The sequence below is a fragment of the Fusarium oxysporum genome, chromosome IX, assembly GCF_013085055.1.
Source record: "Fusarium oxysporum Fo47 chromosome IX, complete sequence".
NCBI lineage: Eukaryota > Fungi > Ascomycota > Sordariomycetes > Hypocreales > Nectriaceae > Fusarium > Fusarium oxysporum.
Window position 1 is genome coordinate 1,117,992 of NC_072848.1, and position 21,537 is coordinate 1,139,528.

The window sequence follows — 21,537 nt, forward strand, 5'->3', positions numbered from 1 at the left end:
AAAGCTGAGACTTTGTAACACGACAGAGAATAACCCTTGGCAGGGTATTTGGGGCTTGATCTAGGCAACATATTGACTCTAGCGACCACAGAGAGATCGCCAAAGCTTCGAAAGTGCCAATGGTAATGATGATACACGGATGCACGGGGGGAGTGGGAGGCAGTGAATAACGGCGCAAGAGCCATATTATTGCGCTACTGAGCTATAGTGAGTATTGTGAGGGGTGTGATTGTGAACAAAAAGGCGAAGAAGAGGAGTTGCTTGTGGTGAATGGTTGAGGTGAAGAAGGAAAGAAATTTGTTAAAGAGAAGAAAAATCCGAAGTTTTACGTTTGAAAAGAGACGTCGGCCCCACCAAAAGTTTAAGCCCCCACATTGGCCGACAGACGCTGTCCTTCAGGCCTACCTTGGGCTTGGGCGCCACCTTTGCCTTATTGTAGCTGTTCCTGGACTGACGTCGTTTATCAGCCTCGTCTCGATCTTGGAGCAAAACGTGTTCAACTTCGACAACTCAGAACCAACAAAGGAACACGACCATTTCGGCTTGATATACGCCATAATGGCGATCCCATGGGACTCGTAAGTACATCTCCTAGTATTGAATTTGTCCTCGTGACTTTATTCTTCTTGATAGCCACTTACACATCGTGTACAATCAATAACTAACCTTAACCAGTCTCCGGTCTCTCCTCATATTCTTTGGCCCTATACTTTTACCAAAGGCCATATCATACTATAGATCCGTCAAAGCCTCTTCGCAAGCCCGACATGCGCCTATAGTTCCCGTACCGCCCAAAGTCCGCGTTGCGCTCGCCCTCCTCGCCTTCTTAATCATCAGCTACATCCTCAAGACATTACCACCGTTCGCACCCGAGAACGTGTTCCTTGCGACCCAGAGTCGCCTGCAGATCCCAGTCGATGTTCTTTTCAACCGTGTTGCAGTCGGAAGACCTGACAATGTTCTTACGAAGCAAGACGAAGCGCTGAGGGGCAGATTTGTCAACTTGGAGAGTCGGCTGCTATATTTGCAATTTGGGCCTGAAGTGCTCGCGAACTGCCCGTTCTGCACTTCGGAAGAGCCAAAGACATTCTTCTATTATGCTCTACCACAACTACTGTGGCCTCATATCGCGAACCTCTTCGCCATTGCTTTCGTTACGAGTCCGACTTTCACAGGGCGAGCTGGTTCCCAATGGCGACCAAAGGCTACAATGGCTGCTATGACTATTGCCGCTCTCGATATCTACTTTGTCAACTCTTATAACTATCAAGCCAACGCACGTGCTCTGCGTCTGTCAGAAGTTGACTTCTTTTACTGGACTGCTAGAGTTGCGCGCCTCGTCACCCTCGCAGCTTTCGATGCAGCTCTGGGCTGGCTTCTATATCTATCTGCTACAAACCGCGCCTTCGTCGAGCCTCCATCGCCCGTGGAGCGCATCGAGGCAACTTCCCGTGCTCTCCTTATCGTGAAGAGCAAGCTTAGTGCTCTCGGCATTGTCAAGAACACTGCGCTGCGCGATGAAGATCTTCGATCACGAAGCCATGCCTACTGGAGCCACGAAGTGCGCCTCATGGGCGAGGTCATGGAGGAAAGGGAGGTTGTAGAGGGAGTCAACGATGCATTGACTAATCGCATTGATGTGGCGACCATAACGAGGGACGCTGAAGGATATGCACAAAATGTATTGCACTCCTTGCGTGGAGAAACGGCAGACGACGATAGTATCTAATCCGTCCTCCTGCGTATTATCCCAACCCTTCTTTAACAGAGCTATTCTTACATAGAGGTCTATGACCGTTGAAACCTGGCTTGAATAACCATGAAAACCATATCTCATCCTTTCTCTTGTAACAATCGAGCGTTATGTCTCTCCCTGAAACATGCACCGTGTCCACTCCATACATGCATATAGTGTAATTTCCACATCATAATTCCAACATTCAACATTATGTCTTAGACTCCGGCCTTGTCGACTCTGGCCTCACTGGTCCCGTAGCAGCACTGCTAGTGCTACCCTTCCTACTTGGTGTTTCCAGAGCGCCCTCCTGTGCGCTGCGCTCCAAGAAGTTTGCCCATAGCTCAGACAAAGACTCTTTGTCTTTGGCCGATGTTGACTCGTTGAAGAGATCGGTGCTGAGAGATGGTGAGCTTGGTGTGCGTGTAAATGGTGACATGGGTAGGCGGAGAGAATTAGATGATGTGCCTGGACGAGCGAGACCGGCTTGCTCTCGTTGCTCGTCTGTCCAGTTGAGATAGCCAGCCATTACTTGGAGGACCTGGAAACGCTTGGCGTCACCGCGGTCGAGTGTGAGGAAGTGGAGGAGATGGTTTGTGACGATTTGTCTAGTCGTAGTTAGCATAAAGCTTCATATGAGTTGTCATATACCAGACGTACCTGTCAACATTGTCTTCCGGCTTTGTCTTCTTGAGGTACCGTAGTGCCTTCGTCAAGTGGTCGTTCAACACAATCGCCTCATGTCTCAACTTTCCAATGAGAAGGTTCTTCTCCTTGACCTCCTTCTCGTAAGGCGCTGTTCGCTCAAGCTCTTGTGAGAGCGTTTGTTTGGCTTCTTCAGCTTCCTTTGCGCGGGCATCGGCTTCTTGCACCTGTTTCTTGAGAGCTTGGACTTGCGCCTCGGTTGTTTCGACCATATCGCGAAGCTCCTTCTTGCGAGCATCTTGGATTTCGCGGAGGGCGTTCTGTAGGTTTTCGATAAGGGTCGTTTGGCTCTCTCGCTCTGTAGTGGCGTTCTCGTAGTTTTGTCGTAGGATAGTAACTTGTTCCTCTAGCTCCGAGACCTTGTCGACCAAGCTCTCCTTAATGGATCGCTCTTCCATGGCGATAACTTCCCATTCGCCCATGGCATTGGCTGTGGTCTCCATCTCCTCCTTAAGATGTTGAACATGTCGGACCAATTCTTCCTTCTCCTTGCTCCAGTTTTGTGCTGATAGGTTGTTGCGACTTCGAAGAGTGTTGAGCTCCCTGGTCGCATCTTGTAGCTCCTCCTTTAGCTTGGCGACATCGTCTCCAGACGATACAGCGTTATTTCTTAGTTCCTCATTCTCTGCCTCGAGCTCTTCTATACGCTCTTTGCTTTCTTCGAGCTCTGCCTTGTCACGCTTGAACCGGTCGCTCAGCGTCTGTTTAATCTTCTCAACTCGACCAAGAAGGGTCTGGTATTCTTCTTCGGCATTCTCCTTGGCAGCATTGCTCTCCTCTAGATCGCTCTTGAGTTGTGTGACTTCATTGCTATGCGTCTCTTGGATATTCTCGAGCTGCTTCCGTAGCTGTTCGACCTCGGCCCGCAAGGCCTCTCGTTCCTGGCTCATGGCCTCTAGCTTGGCGGAGGTATCTGAATCGTCGGGCTTTTCCTTTTCGCCATCAACTGGAGGGGGTGTGAGCCCGTTGCTCTGAGCCTTAGGCTCTACGGCATGCCCGTTACTGTAGGCAGGAGGAGCTTCTTCGTTTACGACTTCGTCTGCATTGACTGCGTCTGCATTGACTGGAGTTTCCTGTGGAGTTGATACATGTCAGCGCGCGCGCAATTGTATGATATGGGAGGTGAGCATCATAACTACGTACGGGCTGAGTGGGTGTCTCGGGCTCGTCTTCGAGGGTCTCTTTATCTGAACCCTGTTGAGGGTCTGAACTACCACTAACAGGTTGCTCAGCAGCCTTGTTCTTGTTGGCGTTCTTCTTCTTCTTGTTGTTCTTCTTTTTTGACGACCCTGCACGAGTAGGAAGCGAGGCCCCATGGGTTAGGACACGTTCTCGAATCTCCATTTCCACGTCAATTGGCAGGGGTAGGGATTGCACGCACCTGAATTCGTCTCCTGGGTCGGGTTCGTTGCGACGGTGGAAGACATGGTGAGTTTTTTAGTCTGGATAGAGCATCCAGACCCAGATCTAGAGGTTCAATGTCGTGCAGATAATCCTAGCGCCTGTGGGTGGATTACAGGTTGCTTTAAGAGGAACAAACGGGAATTGGATGTTTGGTACGTGTCAGTAATTACTGACCCTCCCTCGTGTTAGGTTCCGTTGGTAGGTGGTGTCCCGTCTCCAAATTGCATGTCAGCAGCTACCAGCTGACGTACCTAGTGGATTTTAGTGGACTTGGCCTGGAAGTGCCCTGGAGTTCCGAGACGTTTCAACGGCTGATCTTCCGGCGAGGTCGGCTCCGAATTGTCGGCCGGCTACTACTGTAGCATTATATCAGTTGCACGAGTATATGATTTTGATCATGAAAATATTCTCTTAACTTTCAAAAACCAATGGCCGACTGTGTGATATATATTGCAGCTGCTGTTCATGTACCTTGCAGGATCTAGACTCGAGAATGGCCTCCAATCACTGACTGAGGATGGTTCGCTACTTACATATAATGGAACAGTAACTCACGGCTCAACTCTCTCTGATTCGATGTATGGATCCCTTTCAAACACTGTCAATTCTGTGCCACAGTTATGAGAACAAAATGTTCTTTTCTGTTCCCATCTTAGTGAAACATCCTCCTTTGCACTGACTCACTTATCAGCAACTGCAGTCAGTGCCAGGTGCCATAAAGAAAGACTGCTATGATACGTCGGATCAAAGAATAGGGTTTTTCATTACTCGGTGAATTCAATGTGGCCCATCATGAACCTCAATCAGTTGGTTCCTATACAGCGTTTCGTGTAAGAGACGCAAACATAAGCATTAGTGAATCACGAACTCAAGATCTATGCAAGATATTTTACTCGACGAGGGTAAACTATCTGAGATACGAATTCAAAGCTGATTCAGATATTTTTGCAACAAATCAAGTCAGTTAACTCTGAGTAGATAGTACAAAAAGCTGGACAAGATGCTCTGGTTGAATGTCCAGGTGAAATCGAGCTTAGTCATATTCGAGTGGATCCTCACGATGCTATTTTCTTATCTGTCTCGCGCGTCGAATCTCGTTTTTCTTCTTCACATATTTTTACCCTTCGCAATCACACTTTTGAAAAAGACCATTGTTTTCCGTGGCTTTTTCGCGATCGAGCGCGAAGTAGACTATAATCGCCTTTCATAATCCCATTGCTTGCTCTTTTATTTCCTATGAGTGCTATGGGTTCGCTTATGTGCGTACATATATCATCGTTGAAAACCTTTTTGTAGAAAAAGAAGAAGCGCGTGACTGATGATCCAACTTGCATTCGTTTCATTATACATGGATCTTTTGAAACTATGTCTATGCCGCTTTAAAACTCCGAAACCCAATTGAATTGAACAATTCCGTACTCAAGCCTTTGCCTTTCGGCCCTTGCCTGCTTTTGTTGCCTTGCCCTTTGCGGCCTTGCCCTTGGCCTTGGGAGCTGGCTTCTCCTCGGTAATGACCTCAGTCTTCTCCTCGACAACTGTCTCAACGACCTCAGCGGGCTCCTCAACCTTGGGCTCCTCCTCCTTCTCAGCGGGCGCATCTTCAATGGCCTTGGTCTCGCTCTCTCCGTTCTCAATAGCAGCAGGGGCTGGCACGTCCTTGATCTCGGGGGCATCGAACTCGTAACCAAGCTCCTTGAGCTTAGCAGCCTTCTTTGCGCGCTTAGAGTTCTCCTTTGTAACCTTGTTCGCCCATGCAGACTCGGTCAAAGGCTTCTCAAGCTTGTGGCCTGCCATCTTGTTCCAGGGGACCTTCTTGAATCGTCGGTTGGCGCCCTTGAACAAATCGTCGCGAACCTGCTCCTTGGGGATCATTCGGCACTTGAGGATGTGGCCGAACAGAAGGTAGTTGTCCATGGTCTTGCACACGATCTCGGCGGTAGAGGCCTCCTCGAACTTGACGAAAGCGTAGTGCTTGCTGGCACCGGTCTTCTTGTTTCGGGAAAGTCGTAGCGCAACGATGGGGCCAAACTGCTCAAAGTACTGTCTCATCTCATGCTCGTAGAAACCGTGGGGAATGCGACCGATGTAGATAACTCCAGCTTCCTCGTCGGAAGACTTGGCGGCCTTCTGCACATCCTTGGAGACCTTGGGGATCTTGCCGACATCCTGTCCCTGCTTGAAGCTAGAGTCGCCCTCGGTGATGTCCTCGTCGTCAGAGTCCAGCTCCTTCACGATCGCCTGGACCTCCTTGCCCTCCTCCGCCTCAGACTCGGAAGATTCATCGGGGATATCGAGTGTGGTGGTTTCCTCCTCGACGACCTTGACTTCCTCGGGCTTGCTCTTGGACTTTTGCGCCGGCTTGGTAGCGGCCTTTTTTGTGACAACAGTCTTCTTGACAGACTTTTGCTTCTTCAGCGACACAGGCGATGCATCCTCGGGGGCTGTAAAAGCTGTGTTAGCGACACAAGAAAAGCTATATCGTGGGCATTATGTCTCTACCTTTTCGCTTAGGCTGGGCAGCTTTGGCAGCGCCGTTGGGCTTCTTGATGTCCGAAGCGGCTAAAAAGAGTCAGCGCATGAATATTCATGACTCTCGAATTACTTACACTTTCTCTTTCTCAATTCTGGGGCCATTGTGTCTGATTTGGTTGTCTTGTTGCTAGATACTCAAAAGCTAGACTCCCACAGAAAAAGATGCGTGGGCCATTGAAAAAAAATGGGATTCTGCCATGTTTGCTCTGGGCGGTGAAGAATCGCGTGCACTATCAGTTTATCGTAGTGGGGGTTGGGGTCCTTTCAGCGGCTTGGTCCACTAAAAAGTGTCTGTAGCTTCTGAAGCTTACAACCCGGGCAGCGCTGTGACATACAGAATAAGACCAATCGACATCATCAACCATTACCTGACAACTCAATTTATATTCTTGACAGAATCTTATCGACTCATATTCGGCACTTATGCTTCTTGTGAACTTCGAACCAAGCAGACAATAACTCTTCGACCTCAGCCATCTGAAACCGAAGCTTCTCAAACACAACCTAACAGTTCAATACCCAGAACTCTCCATCTTCGCAGTTCGACATTTGATTGCACAAGATGTCAAAAAAGCAAGAGAAACTGACACAAGAGGAGATATGGGATGATTCTGCCCTGATTGACTCTTGGAACGAAGCCTTACAAGAGTACAAGGTAAGTAAGTTCTCTCTATCGCAAACGGTTACTGACAGACATCCTGCAGAAATATCACAGCATTCACGCTAAGGGCGGAAGTGTACGGGAGTTAGAGCCTCAAAATCGGTAAGTTGAATCCTCAAGAGGTGGGATTCACTCGGCTAACTCGTGAACGAAGGGCCGAGGCGGAGGCTGAATCTGGATCTGAGCAACCCCAAGTTACAGAAACAGAAGAGATTGAGTTGGACTCGGGAACAGCAGAACAAAACAAGGTGGGTTTGGCTATGTTGCTCTGTACCATAAGAATCTTGACTTCATATGCTCAGACAACTAACATGGAAGCTTAGGAGATCCCATCGTCGCGCAACGAGTCTAAGGAGCCAATCGCGTCACAAGGGACTTCCTCATTTCCTATACAAACCGTCCTAGGTTCCGGTAAGTCAAGATCCTTGAATGGTATTTCTTGTCATATAGGACTAATCAAAACACACAGTTCAGGACGAAAGCCTCAAGAAACTCCTTATGTCATGGTACTATGCTGGGTACTACACAGGGTTGTACGAAGGACAACAGCAAGCTCAGCAGAAGTAGGATGGTTCGTAAGCGAAGAAACAATTTTGCATCCTTGAAACACGGAAGAGCGGTAGTCATCCCCAATTTTGTCAGAGAAAGTCATGGCATACGCATGGGTTTCTCGGTCGGGCTGTTGCCATTGATGCTACGATGCAAGATCGGCCGCTGATTCACGTGGAAATGTTCATGGATGGATGAGAACGGATGGATTCAGGAGAGGTTCGTGGCGTTTCCGTCGAAACGAGAGGCCTCAAGATGCCAAGGCCAGAATTTAGAGGTTTGCTGTAAGTTCATATTATGTCGAGATATAGCGACCGCAATTTGTGACCCAAGAGACTATACCAGCGCTAAGTACGGTGCAGGCAGGTCTCCTTCTCTGTGGATACAATACTGCGCAGAGTATGGTTATCAGTTAAGCATCCATAGCAACACCAATGATACACGCAAAGCGATTAAGGTAGGTCACATATTAGGTCTCATGCCCTGTCAAAGCGATAAACTTTTTGTCGTCCGAATTATTGTGCCTGGAAGGGTCTATCGCGGACGAGACTATGTCGATGAAACCTCACCGTTGACGATCAATGGTGAAACGGCCTCCGTGCCGCTCAAACGGCGAGGATAAGTGTATTTATTAGCTTGGCCCTTCTTGGCTTCAGTGAGCATCGGGTCGACGATATTATACTGCAATTCTGGTATAATAGAAACCTCAGGTGGCTGGGCCTTGGACTCTGAGCACGCACGGAGTAGCCAAGTCCCGTTCTTGGCTTTGTCGGACCTGTCTCTTTGACGTCTCACCACTAACAAAAACAGCCCCTGTTAACGTTGGTTGATACGACCCTATATAGACTTAATTAAGCACTTTAGGCCTATACTGGTCGCTACGTAAGAAACCCATCCCAATCCTTATGTGTCGCATATTACTCGCTTGGCACTAGGAACAGCGCAAAAGGGTAAAACTCCAAAACACCAAACGTGATCCGAGACGGACCTGTCACAGAGACCACCCCCGCATCAACAAGCGTTTCACAGGCCTAGGTAACTAGTTGATCGGATCTAGACAGACCGAAGCGAGCAAAGCTAAGATTCGGCTTCTTCAGCGGCCGTGTTTCGAAAATGTGTTTGAGGGCTTGTCTTTTCAAGGGGGTTACAGGCGGTTCCATTGTTTAAACAGTTTCGCTCGCTCGTGAGAAGCAAGGCAAGGTATAATAAGGGCACAGCAGTACCACGATTGTCAACAAACATCCCATCCCCATATCTCCATCTCTTTCTCAATTGTTTCTTGTGCTTCATTCTTTTTGCACTTGAGAATTCCTTTCTTTGAAGGCAGGCCCTCTTCATTATTACTTACTTAGTCTCTTAATCGCTAGATCGATCTCATCTCGACTCGTCTCTGGCCCGAACAACTCGCAATCTTTTTCCTTTTCTACTTTAATACCCTCAAGTTTAAACATCATGAAAGCTTCAACTAGTCTGGCCGTGGCCGCCGCCTTTGCGCCCTTGACCATGGCGCGTTTCCTCGACTTTGCTCAGCCTGAACGACGGGATCATCCTATGCCTGCCGAAGCTGTACCCGCGGAAGCCATACCTGGAAACGCTCTTCCTGCAGAGCTTCTCAGTGGACACAAGAAGATCGTTTCGGGAGGTCACAAGATCTCCAAGACCGAGATCATCATCATCTGGGCGAACCCTGGAGCTGGTGCCGAAACTACCACCATCAACGAAAAGGTCACAGTTACTGAGACCGTCACCAAGGGAGGCGAGGCCGTTGCTACTCCTGCAGCTCCTTCTCAGCACACCGTCACTGTTGGTGGTCCAGGAGGTTTAGTCTACCAGCCTGAGGAGCTTCACAATATCCCCATCGGCGACACTGTTGTCTTCGAGTTCCTGTCACAGAACCACACCGTCTCTCAGTCTGGTTTCGATAAGCCTTGTGCTCTTCTCGAGGGTGGCATGGACTCTGGTTTCATGCCCAACCCTAATAACACCGTTTCTCCTCCTCCCCAAGTCGCTATGCAAGTCATGGTTGACACTCCTCTCTGTAAGCGACAACCCTAATCGTATCCTGGTTCTTATACTAACCTTCCCAGGGTTCTACTGCAAGCAAGGCAACCACTGTGGTCAGGGTATGGTCTTCTCCATCAACCCTACTGCTGAGAAGACCCAGGCCAAGTTCAAGGAGATGGCCATTCAACAGAATGGTGATGGCAAGGCTACTCCCATCACAGGCGGCGATGCTGCCCCTGCACCTCCCGCTCCTCCTGCTGAGTCCAAGCCTGCTGAGGCTGCACCACCTGCTCCCGCGGCTCCCGAAGCCACAGGAGTTGTCCCTGGAAAGGGTGTCATCGGTGGCGATGGCAGCTGTGTATGCATGGTCTCCTGCTCAGCTGGTGGATTCCCAGCTCAGGCCCAAGGCATTAACTCATTTGGCGGCATGGGTGGTAAGTCATCTTCAACTCTTTCCTACGGCGCCAAATACTAACGATTCTCAAGGTGCCATGCCTTACAAGTTGGACAGTGTGGTTTAAGTTGAGCAATGACATGAAATTCTTGGAGGTGTTGATACCACGGACGATTTGAGTTGAATATGTTATTACTTGAATGTACCATTTATGGGTTTTAGACGACTGGGATTATGTTTGGGTACCTGGCCTAGATGGCTGATAAAATCTTCACGGGCTTGAAGATCGGTTTAGGTAGTTTAATGGGACAAAGCTTTATGGGAGAAATCATGATACCTTGTAATATCTGGTGAAGTTGCTATGCCTGTCATTCACTATACCGTGAAGTACGTGCCTTTAATCTTGTATCACAAAAGAAAGAGAACAGGTATGTTAACGAGAACCACAGAGAGGTAATTTTAGTCTCTGTTTCCAAGTCTCTATGGCACAGCATTTATAGTACAGTATTATAAACCCCTGGGGGTAGCCAACGCTATCCTTACTCCTGAGACAATGCAAAACTACGCTTTTTATCCATTTCCTTATGCCATCCAGTCTATTCCAGATTCCATCCATATAACTATGTTCCGCCCATCTCAAGATCTGGATCAACTTCTGTTCCTAGATCCCGGTCCTCAACAAACCGACGTCCAACAAGTTCTTCGGGTAAATATGTCTGCTTCACCTGTCCATCACGGTAATTTGGTGGATACTTGTACTCAGCGCCATATCCCATGTCACGCATGAGTCTTGTAGGAGCATTGCGCAGATGCAGAGGTACAGGAAGACCGGCCACACCTGGTTCGCGTAGGGCTGCGTAGGCATTGTTGAGAGCACGGTAGGCCTTGGTGCTCTTGGGCGCATTACATAGCGCAACAGTACAGTGTGCCAGAGGTATCCTAGCTTCTGGCATGCCAATTTGTTGTGTGGCTGTGTATGTTGCCGTAGCAAGTGGTAGGAGGGTGTTATCCGCCAGGCCAACGTCTTCGGAGGCAATGACAACCATGCGGCGGGCGATGAATAAGGGGTCCTCGCCGGATTGGAGCATGCGAGCAAGATAGTAGAGTGCCGCATCTGCATCGTTTCCACGGACTGACTTGTGGAAAGCAGAAATAGTATCGTAATGTTGGTCGCCTGCACGGTCGTAAACGAGAGTCTTGGTAAGGGCGGCTTTGATATCTTCTTGTGTGATACCCTCACGAGTTGTGAGCGAAAGGGCGAGCTCGAGGAGGTTCAAGGCAGTACGAGCATCACCATCCGCAAAGCGTGCCAGGTAGGTCACCATAGCTTCGTCCAATAATGGTGTTTGCGGATAAACTGATTCTTCCTCCTTGATTGCCCGCTGTAAAATGCGTACTACATCCTCTGCTGTAAGAGACTGCAACGTAAAGGTACGACATCGGGAGAGCAAAGCATTTGCCACCTTGAAAGAAGGGTTCTCTGTAGTTGCGCCGATGAGCGTCACAGTACCGGCCTCAACAGGCTTGAGGAACACGTCTTGCTGGGCCTTATTGAAGCGATGAATCTCATCACAAAATATTATGGTCTTGCGACCAGTAAGAGCAAGATCATTCATCGCCTCTTGGAAGTATTTCTTGCACTCGCTGACTCCTGTACTTGTCGCATTGAGTTCGATGAACCGACTGCCGACCATACGAGCGATACATCGTGCTATTGTCGTCTTTCCTGTGCCTGAAGCACCCCAGAGAATCATCGAGGGTACTTGGTTCGACTCGATCAGAGAGCGCAGCACACCATTTGGTCCGACTAGATCTTGTCCGCATACTTCGTCGAGGTTTCGTGGTCGCATTCGTTCGGCCAAAGGCGCAGCTCGTTGTGTCTTTGTCTTCTTCGCCGCTCTTCCATCCTGCTCAGTATTTGGAGACCAAGTACTCGTTCCGTTGGCATTCTCGCCGTTCGTCGTCTCTTCCGCATCCTTGAAGCTTGCTACCCCATGACCTGGGCCTTCTTCGAAAGTCCTTTTCTTCCCTGCTATGGGTTGTAATGCTCCGTTGACGGGAGTCGCTGTTCGGTTCTCTGAGGCAGCTTGTCGTTTGGGCGCGGCCGTAGAGAAGAAGTTAGAAGCGCTTCGTTTCTGAGAGTTACTTTGTGGTGTCTGTGATTGCGGTGGTGTCGGGGCCTTCTCTTTGTCTATGATGAAGCTCTCGCATCCTGAGTCGATGTGGCTGTTGATCTCGGACGATTTGACAGGCTTGTTGCAGATGGGGCAGTCGACCGCCATGGTCGCCGTAGTCGTGCCGATCACCGAATCACAGAGGGCGAGCTTGGTTTGTTATGCGACTTGGCAGTGGACGTTAGGTTGTGGTAAGTTGTCATCGGTTGGTTGGCAGATTAGGATCATGCATGGAATGAAGCATGGGAGGTGACCAGCTCAAGTGAACAAAATAGAGTGGACCGTACCTGAACTAACTAAAACGCGTGCAAGTCCGTGTTCAAAATCGTGGGGACCAATCCCCGAACAACGGGCCGCTCTCGGATCCATATAATCGGTATTTGTTAGTCTGGACTACCACTACCGTCCATTCCTTATACAGTTTCACGACTTTTCACTACACATTATGAACAGTTTAGAATCAAAAGATTACATTGTTTTATATTGGCTATGGCGACAACCATTTCAATAGCCTGGTTGACTAAATTGCTAAAAACCCTTAACATAACTCCATGATAATGCTTCAACGACCACCAATCCCTTTCATGCTCGTTCCATAACGCCTGTGCCGCCAAGCCGATATATATTTACATCTCAATGCTGTACCAATGATCGATTTCTTTAAGCTGATGTCTTGAGTGACCGCACTTTAGGCGATGCTATGCTTGTTTCGGCCTTGCGTTTGCCTAGTACTGGTGTGTTTTCACGGTCTCGTGTTGCTTCTGCATGACATGATGCGTGATAGGCTCGATCGCCAACTAGAACTGTGTCTAGCCATACCCATTCTTGTGCCGTATCGAGCCATTTGTTCTCAAACTTGTCCTGGCAGATTGGACAAACAGTGTTGATACGGCGAGATGCATCAGGAACAAGGATGTACTTTGGCTTAGCAGCCTCGGATGCCTTCGAGGCCTGAGCGGCAACATCTTCAGTCGTGGGGAGGTGGTCGACGTCGACGGCTTCTCTTGACTTGAGCCAGTCCTGTACTGTTGTTAGTAATTTTGTATTGTGAGGGGGTAGTGTTGTGACTTACGCGTTGATCAACGTACCAACTCCGGTGCATACCTCGCTTCTCGGCTTCGTTGGTTCGCTGGTGGACACGGAAATGCCAGTCCATATGAGCAATCTTCTGCTTCTTTCCAACTGGATCGTCTCGAAACCGTCTACCACACTGGGTACAAGGTTGGCCCAGGTCGTTATGTAGCGCCCTGATCAAAGAAGGCTGACAGGGCTGTTTGAGAGCGGCCACATTGATACCGCCTTGTACTGGAACTGGCGTGGGTGTTGCTGTAGGCGCAGGAGGGAGTAGGCCTGATTTCCGTAGTTGATCAAGAAGACTCCAAGGGGCTGCGTTTGCTGCCGGCGCTGGTGTTGGTGTCTGGGACATCGTAGGCATTGGAGTCATTCCAGGTATCGTAGGTATCGACATTGCTGGCATAGGAGCCACGGCCGGCATTGCAGACATGTTTGACATAGGTGGCTTTGGCGGTTCAGGACGAACCTGAGGAGGCTGAGGGGTTGGTGTTGAGCTCGAAGGTGTAGCCGACTTTCTTGCCATCAAGGCGGCCAAGGCTCCCGGGCCAAAGAGCGCATCAAGCGTCACACCTTCTTGTGCCGGAGCCGGAGCTGCAGACGGAGGAAGGGCTACGGACACTGGAGGCATAGGGCGTGCTTGAACGGGCACAGGAGGAGTAGGTGCAGGCCTTTGAGTCAGAGGCGCCATCATGTTTACGGCAGCAAGTTCAGTTACTCGTCTCTTAATGAGCTCAAGCTGATCCGGAGGCAAGCTAGTGCTGTTCACAACGCCCTGCAGCTCATGAAGTGCTCTTAATCTAGTCTGAACATCAACATTTTGGGGATTGCGCGAGGCTTCCGCCTGCGTGGCAACAATTAGATTCCGAATGTCATTGCTCAATGACTGTCCCCCATTTGAAGTGTATTGCTGGGCTGGATGGCCTGGAGGGTATCTCATCCCAGGCGGTGTCGGAGTATCACGATGAGGCACGCCAGAGCGCGGTCGCCCAGGCATCATTCCCGCTTGGGGCATGCTTACGGCGCGTGCCTTCAAGAGTGCATTCTCAATAGGACGCACCAACTCGTGCGTAAAGACGGGCCTGCTGTCCATTGACCCAGGAACAGGCTCCTTCCATGTTCTAAGCATCTCCTCCATTTTTCGACGAACTGGTTGATCGACTACTGCATAAGATTCCATAAAGGTCTTGAACAGAGTGCGGCCGAAGTAGAGAGTGTATGGTGTGCCGACATTTTTCACGATCGAGTCGAGTACATACAGAGCTGGAAGTTTCTTGTTCGGTGGCGCCTACGCGGAAATTAGCATTGGATTGAATTGTTCGTACGCATTCATATTGCGCATCAAGATTCTAACTTACCTTGAGGATGTGTTGTTGCAAAACTTCGGCGATAGCTAGGGCATGTTCAGTATTCTCACGAGCAATGACTGTCAGGTTGCTAATCTCGAAGCGCATGTTGGAGGATAGATCCTCCAAGGCCATGCGGTAATCCTCCGCCACCTCAGCAGAGTCTCCGGACATGATGGCGGTGATGGAGACGAGCGCAACTGGTCGTGTGAGGTAAAGTGATGGTGATGGTGATGATTGGGCTAGGCACAGGTCAAGCTAGCGATAGGCTACAGAACCCGCTGGCGTCGGGCCTGGAACAACAATTGCGGATGCCTGAGGCTCCACTCGACAATAGGTCAGGCAAGGGAGTCGCGATTCAAATGCAAGAAAAAGCAACAAACGGACTCGTCTCTCCTGAAAAGAAAAGGCCAAGGGAAAGAAGCCAGCTTATAAAACAGTGCTCCTGAATGCACAGCTACTCCTTGATCTATTTTTGTACCAAAAGTCTTTATTGTTGCGCAAGGGTTGTGAGTTCTTTGTATTGACTACTGATAAATAGGATGCATCTGAAATAAGAAGAGAGAAGAAAATGAACTGCATGTAATGGGTGTCAGCCCGTCTTTAAATTTGCGGCTTTCTGGCTTTACTCCCTCGGGCATTCGTTTGTTCCTGGTCGGCTGACAAATAAAGTTAAGACGCGTGATGCGTCAGAAGGTTATCATGTAAGCTCCAAGGGCTCTGAACTGTAGTAAGACCTCGAATTGTGAACTTTAACTAATAGAAACTCAACAAAGATCTCCTGAAACTTCGATTCACTGCAGTACTACATAGTCACTTTCATACAAGGTCTGTTCATAACTTGAGAAACAGCGGGATAAGGAGAAACAAGTTTCTACATACCTGAACCTTATGAATATTGATCTCAGAAACACAATTGAGTTTGAACATGATTTGTCAAAATGGTTATAAAGAAAGTTTGGCAAGATGATATCCCTGCTAGAAAACAAATAACGAAAGCCGTAAATCCAAAACGTGGTATCGTTGACTCCTAATGCCTTAACGCCTTTCTTCATTTTTTCCTTCACGCACGCAACCTTTGCAGTTACAACTTTCCGAGTTGCAATGCACATTCTCCTTGTTCTTCATAGTCTCGTTGACCGTCTTCACGGCCTGTGCCGATTGCTTTTTGTCCTCCGCTACTTTCCGCGCTTTCTCCTATTTGCGCGCCGATTCTTCCTAGAATCGAGACATGTGCGCCTCAGAGTACATGCTTGGGCTATGCGGGCGAATATTAATCGGGTGCAGGGCTGTATCTGGGCGACGAACTTCGGGGACGATGGGGCTACGACGGTCTTCGCCTGAGTCGTGTGACTGCCGGCTGAGGGAAGAGGGTTCTTGATGCTCGTAGTGAGGGGGAGGAGGGGCATTGCGCTCAAGGTCACGCTCACGAGTGATAGGTTGACTTATGGTAGGTCGTCGGGGTATGGGCTCGTTCTTCCTGTCCCAAAAGAATCTCTTGAAAGTATTCTTGGGTCGGTCTTCATTAGTAAATGATGCGCTGTAGTTAGACTGGGGTTTGCCGAACGATTCATCGTCCGCGAGGGATCCATTGGACCGTATCTTGCGAGCATTGACGTTAACACCTCGGAAGACGAAAGTGCAGATGAGGTTCATGACGCCGAAGGTGCAGGTCAAGATGCCAGCGGAAATGATGAGTCGCCAAAAGGGAAGACCCAAATCATCGCGACCATAGTCCGACGAATTGAGCTTGCCGAGAAGGTTCGTCCCAATAAGTAGCAGACCGATTCCGAGCCAGAAGAGGCCGTGTTCGTCGGAGAACGCGGGCCAATGATTGGAGAAATACGCTCTGCAGAAGGGCAACTCGGAAATGATGAGGAAAATGGTGGCTGAACTCATCATCGCGAGAGAGAGAGCCTCGAAAAAGAACCAGCCTTTGGAGGTGTCGATCTTGATGATGAGGATCCAACAAGAGGCGCCGGCGGTCAGGAGGCTGATAATCGTGAAGACACGCAGGATCTGGAGGACGATCATGCCTGGGCCCCAGGCGCGTTGACTAGATCCGAACATGATGGGCGATGGTGTATTTGGTAGTTATAAATGAAGGAAAAGTTGTTGAGTTACGACTGAAGGTCGAGAATATTGAGATGAAGTTTTGATAAGGAGGGAAGGAGGCTAGGAGAAGTGGTTAGACGAGGACTTTCGTGTTATAAGGTAAGGTAGGCAGCTCAAGTACTTACTTTGAAGTAGTAAAGTGTGATATTTGAGTTGTGTAGAAACTTTGGAATCGAATAAGAAGATGTAGTCACGACAGTGAAGTGAAATTTGTCGGCTGTAAGTGAGGGTTATCACTGAGTTGGTTTATAAGTGAGTCGAAGCTTGCACAAATGAGAAGTGTATGTGATATTGGAACCAGTCCGAACAGTCAATAAGTGAACAATAGGAAGTCAAAGAAGAGAAGGTTTAATGATAGGAAATAGGTCAATGAAGGTGATTGAACACCATTGTTGGGCTTTGAATGAACGAAGAACAATAGGAGAATGGAGAGGGGTTTGCCACCTGAACAGCTGGCACAGGCAGACTTTAAGAGCGACGGCATATGCACACATCAGTCACACTCTTTGTTGTAAACGATGCGACATGCAGAACAAACTTTTGGTTGGCCCCTGCATCCACCATCGGCCAAGCGAAGCCGTAGTTTCTCGTCATGGCATGGATGTGAAGCTGGAGAGCCAACCAAAAGGGGGGCGACTCACGATTCGATCGTTTCCCGCATCGAATCGCGTCAACGACTTTCTCTGATGCTGGGCTCCACTCGGGCACTCAATAGTGTCAGAAATGCAGAGAACCATCAGCGCTGCCGTGTCATGGCCGCCGTGTCTGGCCGCGAGCTGCTGCTATCCAGACTCGGTTTCAGCGGTTCCTTGCTCTGTGTGGAGGGCCCCGATGGGCAGCAACAGGTCGCAGCGACTCAGACCAGTCGACTCAGGTCAGCGCCTAAGTCTGGTGCTCGTGCGATTTCATCCGCAAGCGCTGTTGTCTTGAACGTTGGGCGCCATCGCTGGATGGTTTGTTATATTTGAATCTCAAGACCGGGGTTGAGTCGGGGGACGATTGGCTGTGCTGTGTCGAAACGTTGTTTCAGGCCTTGCACTACGAGCCGGGGCTCTAAGTGGGCCTCAAGACCAACGCTAAGTGGCCAAGGAAATGGTCTCCGCTGAAATACAGCAGACCAGAGGCTTCATGATGGATGAAATAAAAGAGAGCTGGAGTCATGAAGTGTACATAGAATTTAATTCATTAGACTGTTCAGATAAATTTGAGGAAAATGGCTAGTTCAGGTCGGAACTATTACGGTTCAAGTGTCACACTGGTTCTGTATCTCGGAAAGCAAGGGCTCAAACAAATGACCTGTAGCAAGCATCCAGTATGCCTGAACCAAAGTTGACTTCAGCTTGTTGCCAACTTTTGACCAGTTTCTTTCATCTTCCAACTCGCTCGAGTAAGCCCCAAACCCAAGCCGGATCTCGTTTTCGTATGCTAGGGTCGCTTATTCCCAGGCCATAGACCCAGCCAGGCGCTTGTGTTCTGTCAAACGAAGTCTTAGCCGCGATGCTATTTTTGACCAACCAGGTGTAAGCGCCGAAGTCAGAAATAGCAGCTCGTAGGGCTGTTAGTGTCTTCATTCATAATTCTAATGAACCTGGCTCTGATAAACAAGTTGCGGTTATTTCTGAAGCTCCAATTTACTTTAATTTTAAATTATTTCGTTATTCCTTGCCGTAACATCAGATCATTCAGATAGATGCGCTCATTAATAGAAGCAGGTGCGGGCCAATGAATGTTCTGCATCTACGTCTAGGGCCCAACTTATAGGCTCAACCTTTCAGTTAGCCTGGATTTACTGTCAGGTCCCACAAACGACAGAGAAACTGCCAAAGTAAACCAATTTTGTAACTGAAAGTATGCGTAAATAAACTTTGATACGCACTTGTCTCATATCTGAATAGCTTCGGGTAAATTCCATTTCAAAAGGTTGCAGAAAATGCAAAGAAGTAGCCTCTTGCACCGTATACTAGAGTCACCATGTGTGCATACTGAGTAACGTGGCCCTGAAACTTGCAAATCGTGCGACATTTGTAAATGAGTATCTTATGATTTCAATTCTTCGTAACGATGCCAGAAGTGATGGATCGTGAATATGCTATCCACTATGTAACGCCTGAAATCGAACCTGAAAACGCCGTGCCCATACTGTTTCGTGTATATATGCCCGTTAATCATCCTGCGTCAAGTCTATAAATCCAACCTCGCTCGTCCGAAAAATCTTAGCCTGAACTCCTCTGCGCTCTAGAGCTGCTGTCTCCCTAGCCATCAGCTCATCGCGCTCTTCGGCGTCGACCTCCACCTCTTCGTAGAAACCCACCGCACTGGCCTTTGGGATGAGTAACTTCTTCTTCCTCGCAGGAGTAGGGCTTGGGGTTGCGTTTCGATCTAGCAGTAAGGATGATTGTTGTCGTTTGTTAGGAGATGCAGAGGAGCGTGAGATGAGGGAGGAGAGGGGAGCAAGATCGGTTGACGAGTCACTATCAAATTCATCATCGAATCTCGGTTGAGATTTTGGCTGGTGTTGTTTGGAAGCTGGGAGTAAAGATTTTGAAACAGAAGTCTGGGAGGAACTCGTGTTCTTGGACTTTTTCGTGAACATGTCCATGGACATCTGTTTCATCTTGGGAGGTTGAGATGACTGAGAAGAAGTCGGTGGTCTTGCACGTCTCGCGTTCAACGCCGAGTCTTTCAGCCTTTGCGGAGAACCACTTGACGTAGGAATCGCACACATCGGGTCAGGTAAGTCGCGAGAGGCCGGCACACGAGTCCTTGGCCGTGGTGAAGGCGAAGGGGGAGGCGAGTCTGCTGCACAGGGCGGGCTAGATGTGATAATAATCGCTTGCTGTTCATTTGCAGGCTTTCGTGTCCTAGGAGTCACCTGTGAGCTGGCAAGTGTCCAAGGGGTTGTTGTCTGCCTGACGGTGCTACCCGAGGTCGACGCAGATTGCTTACTTGGCTCCAGAGGTGACGGTATTCGCAAGCGGCGGGATGTTGTCGGTCGGGTCGGCGAGGTGATTATTTCGTTCTCTTTAGGCAACGCCTTGGAAGTCACCGTAGAGACAGTATGAGGTTTGCTTGCTCGCACAAACTTGTTAAGCGCGCCAGCAGGCATCCCCGTCTTCGGGCCAGGCTTGGACCTTGTTGCTTTCGTTTTGGGTTCCTTTGCTTGCTGTTTCTTCTTCTCTGCAGCCTTTTGCACCACCTGAGCGTCTGCAAACACCTCTGGTATCCTCAACTTTGCCAATATTTCCAATGCCCAAACACCTTGCCGTGCTGAAGGGTTAAAAGGGGCCGGCTGTCGTTTCGCCGTGGATTCCTCGATGTTCTCCGCGTCGTCGATTTCGTCATCGCTGTTCAGTGCCAGTCCACCTCGAGCTTGAACTATCTTTTCATCTTCCTCTTTGGACAAGTCGATGGGCACAATTTCGCTCGGAATGTGCTGTATGCGAACTTGTGACACCAAGTCATTCTTAAGATCGGACCTAAACCCTGCGATCCCTGCGACGTAGTCTGCGTTGTCATGTCTTTCTAGAGCCTGCAACTTCTGGACAAGAACTGCATGAGAAAGTACCTTGATGAACTTAAGAGCGCCAACTCGGTAATCCCAGCCAAAGACCTCTCTCGTAAACTCTCTTAGGTCTTCAAACTGGATCTCTCTTTTCAGATGAACCTTCTCTCGGATCTCGTCTATACTTTCCCCGGGAGACACAACAGGATGTGTGTAGTAACGTAGAACTTTGAAGTCTGGGAAGGTTTCCGGTATCGCCAAGGCCTTGTTCTTCCTCTTGAAATGGCCATTCTCGTTGGTGCGAAGCTCATGTATCAAAGAATTCCTCCAAGCCGTTGTTCCTTCTTTGTCCACTGCCTTCAACCGGCAGAGATCTCTGCCAAAGCCAGCTTTGGCAGCCTCAACAGCCACTTTGATTCCACAGCCGGGGAGCCCGTTAGGATCGTAGTCGCCGCCGCTCATCAAAGCAACAAGAACCATGCCTTCGCGATCCAAGCCATGTTGATCAAGTTTCATTTTCTCCGTATCGAACAGAGAGACGTGCGTCGGTGTTGTGTCGCGTTTTGATGCCGGTGACCACTGTCGCAGCATTTTCGTGCATCCAAACATCAGGGCGTCAACATCTTCTGTTAGAACCATGTCTACGATGCCATGCTTCTGCAGCAGAGCGCACTCCGCCTCAGCTTCTCCTGGCGCATCGTGGGTGTTGCAGCCGAATAGTCGAATTAACCGTTTCGCTTGTGCATTGGCGAAGGAGTCGCCACGACCGGATTTCTTGTTTCGTTTGACTGCAGGCTTGTATGGACCGTCAAAAACAAAGATAGGCTCGACTGGACATGCCAGTAGACGAACGAGTCGGTAGAATAAAGTTCGAATTTCGGGGTTCGTGCCGCCTGACCATTGTTAGAGAAGCGCTTCAGTATCGTAGTGGCTGTGATATACCTTGCGCCGCCTGATTTTGAAATTGCCAAATTGCAATATCAATCGCTATTCGTAAAGGCCGTCCCTGCTTCTCTAGTGACTCGGCGGCGAGTTTCAGTAAGGCCACTCGTTCGCCTTCGCCCACCTCCTGGTAGATCCTGAAGATATTAGCCTGGCTTTTCGCAATATGTAACACGTGATTCTTACCCTTTGATACCCATTTGAACATCAGAAAGACCTTGAAGCAATCCGCTTCAAATTCTCCAGATTTGGTAGTCTATGATGTAGGTTGAAATTCACGGTCCAAGGTTGCCCCACGTCGCTGCGGTTACCAGAAACCACTGTTTTCTTAGCCAGTAAAGGCGGCAGATCGGCGCTAGAAACGCCGACTTCAAATAACCATTCAACCAACCAGCGTCAAGTT

The 21,537-nt window shown here is 49.2% G+C and overlaps 9 protein-coding genes across 9 annotated transcripts; 3 read left to right on the forward strand and 6 right to left on the reverse strand.

Annotated features, from left to right (window-relative positions):
- Positions 1 to 466: 466 nt before the first annotated feature.
- Positions 467 to 1,729, forward strand: FOBCDRAFT_298168 (uncharacterized protein; the record flags this gene model as incomplete). Its single annotated transcript, XM_031189749.3, has 2 exons — positions 467 to 578; positions 676 to 1,729. The coding sequence occupies exons 1-2, from the start codon at positions 559 to 561 to the stop codon at positions 1,727 to 1,729; spliced, it is 1,074 nt and encodes a 357-aa protein (XP_031033734.1). The 5' UTR covers positions 467 to 558.
- Positions 1,730 to 1,946: 217 nt separating this feature from the next.
- FOBCDRAFT_279059 (uncharacterized protein) lies at positions 1,947 to 3,784 on the reverse strand (the record flags this gene model as incomplete). Its single annotated transcript, XM_031189751.3, has 3 exons — positions 1,947 to 2,343; positions 2,396 to 3,513; positions 3,584 to 3,784. The coding sequence occupies 3 exons, from the start codon at positions 3,782 to 3,784 to the stop codon at positions 1,947 to 1,949; spliced, it is 1,716 nt and encodes a 571-aa protein (XP_031033736.3).
- Positions 3,785 to 4,966: 1,182 nt separating this feature from the next.
- Positions 4,967 to 6,561, reverse strand: FOBCDRAFT_189274 (rRNA-binding ribosome biosynthesis protein NOP15). Its single transcript, XM_031189752.3, has 3 exons — positions 6,451 to 6,561; positions 6,344 to 6,403; positions 4,967 to 6,285 (listed from the first exon to the last, which is right to left on the reverse strand). Exons 1-3 carry the CDS (start codon positions 6,476 to 6,478, stop codon positions 5,264 to 5,266), a joined length of 1,110 nt encoding a protein of 369 aa, XP_031033737.2. The 5' UTR covers positions 6,479 to 6,561; the 3' UTR covers positions 4,967 to 5,263.
- Positions 6,562 to 6,687: 126 nt separating this feature from the next.
- On the forward strand, positions 6,688 to 7,680 carry FOBCDRAFT_51600 (uncharacterized protein). The gene is made up of 5 exons (XM_031189753.3): positions 6,688 to 7,031; positions 7,081 to 7,139; positions 7,192 to 7,285; positions 7,361 to 7,448; positions 7,507 to 7,680. The coding sequence occupies exons 1-5, from the start codon at positions 6,939 to 6,941 to the stop codon at positions 7,602 to 7,604; spliced, it is 432 nt and encodes a 143-aa protein (XP_031033738.2). The 5' UTR covers positions 6,688 to 6,938; the 3' UTR covers positions 7,605 to 7,680.
- Positions 7,681 to 9,038: 1,358 nt separating this feature from the next.
- FOBCDRAFT_298171 (uncharacterized protein) lies at positions 9,039 to 10,280 on the forward strand (the record flags this gene model as incomplete). Its single annotated transcript, XM_031189755.3, has 3 exons — positions 9,039 to 9,624; positions 9,674 to 10,024; positions 10,077 to 10,280. 3 exons carry the CDS (start codon positions 9,039 to 9,041, stop codon positions 10,109 to 10,111), a joined length of 972 nt encoding a protein of 323 aa, XP_031033740.2. The 3' UTR covers positions 10,112 to 10,280.
- A 160-nt stretch (positions 10,281 to 10,440) lies between these two features.
- On the reverse strand, positions 10,441 to 12,413 carry FOBCDRAFT_231011 (DNA polymerase III, clamp loader complex, gamma/delta/delta subunit). Its single transcript, XM_031189756.3, has one exon. It carries the CDS (start codon positions 12,264 to 12,266, stop codon positions 10,605 to 10,607), a length of 1,662 nt encoding a protein of 553 aa, XP_031033741.2. The 5' UTR covers positions 12,267 to 12,413; the 3' UTR covers positions 10,441 to 10,604.
- Positions 12,414 to 12,644: 231 nt separating this feature from the next.
- On the reverse strand, positions 12,645 to 14,823 carry FOBCDRAFT_51612 (uncharacterized protein). Its single transcript, XM_031189757.3, has 3 exons — positions 14,588 to 14,823; positions 13,231 to 14,517; positions 12,645 to 13,178 (listed from the first exon to the last, which is right to left on the reverse strand). Exons 1-3 carry the CDS (start codon positions 14,747 to 14,749, stop codon positions 12,819 to 12,821), a joined length of 1,809 nt encoding a protein of 602 aa, XP_031033742.2. The 5' UTR covers positions 14,750 to 14,823; the 3' UTR covers positions 12,645 to 12,818.
- Positions 14,824 to 15,543: 720 nt separating this feature from the next.
- Positions 15,544 to 16,645, reverse strand: FOBCDRAFT_298177 (uncharacterized protein; the record flags this gene model as incomplete). Its single annotated transcript, XM_031189759.3, has 1 exon — positions 15,544 to 16,645. One exon carries the CDS (start codon positions 16,643 to 16,645, stop codon positions 15,794 to 15,796), a length of 852 nt encoding a protein of 283 aa, XP_031033744.2. The 3' UTR covers positions 15,544 to 15,793.
- A 2,066-nt stretch (positions 16,646 to 18,711) lies between these two features.
- Positions 18,712 to 21,413, reverse strand: FOBCDRAFT_167746 (uncharacterized protein). Its single transcript, XM_031189761.3, has 3 exons — positions 21,321 to 21,413; positions 21,135 to 21,271; positions 18,712 to 21,085 (listed from the first exon to the last, which is right to left on the reverse strand). Exons 1-3 carry the CDS (start codon positions 21,332 to 21,334, stop codon positions 18,852 to 18,854), a joined length of 2,385 nt encoding a protein of 794 aa, XP_031033746.2. The 5' UTR covers positions 21,335 to 21,413; the 3' UTR covers positions 18,712 to 18,851.
- Positions 21,414 to 21,537: the final 124 nt, after the last annotated feature.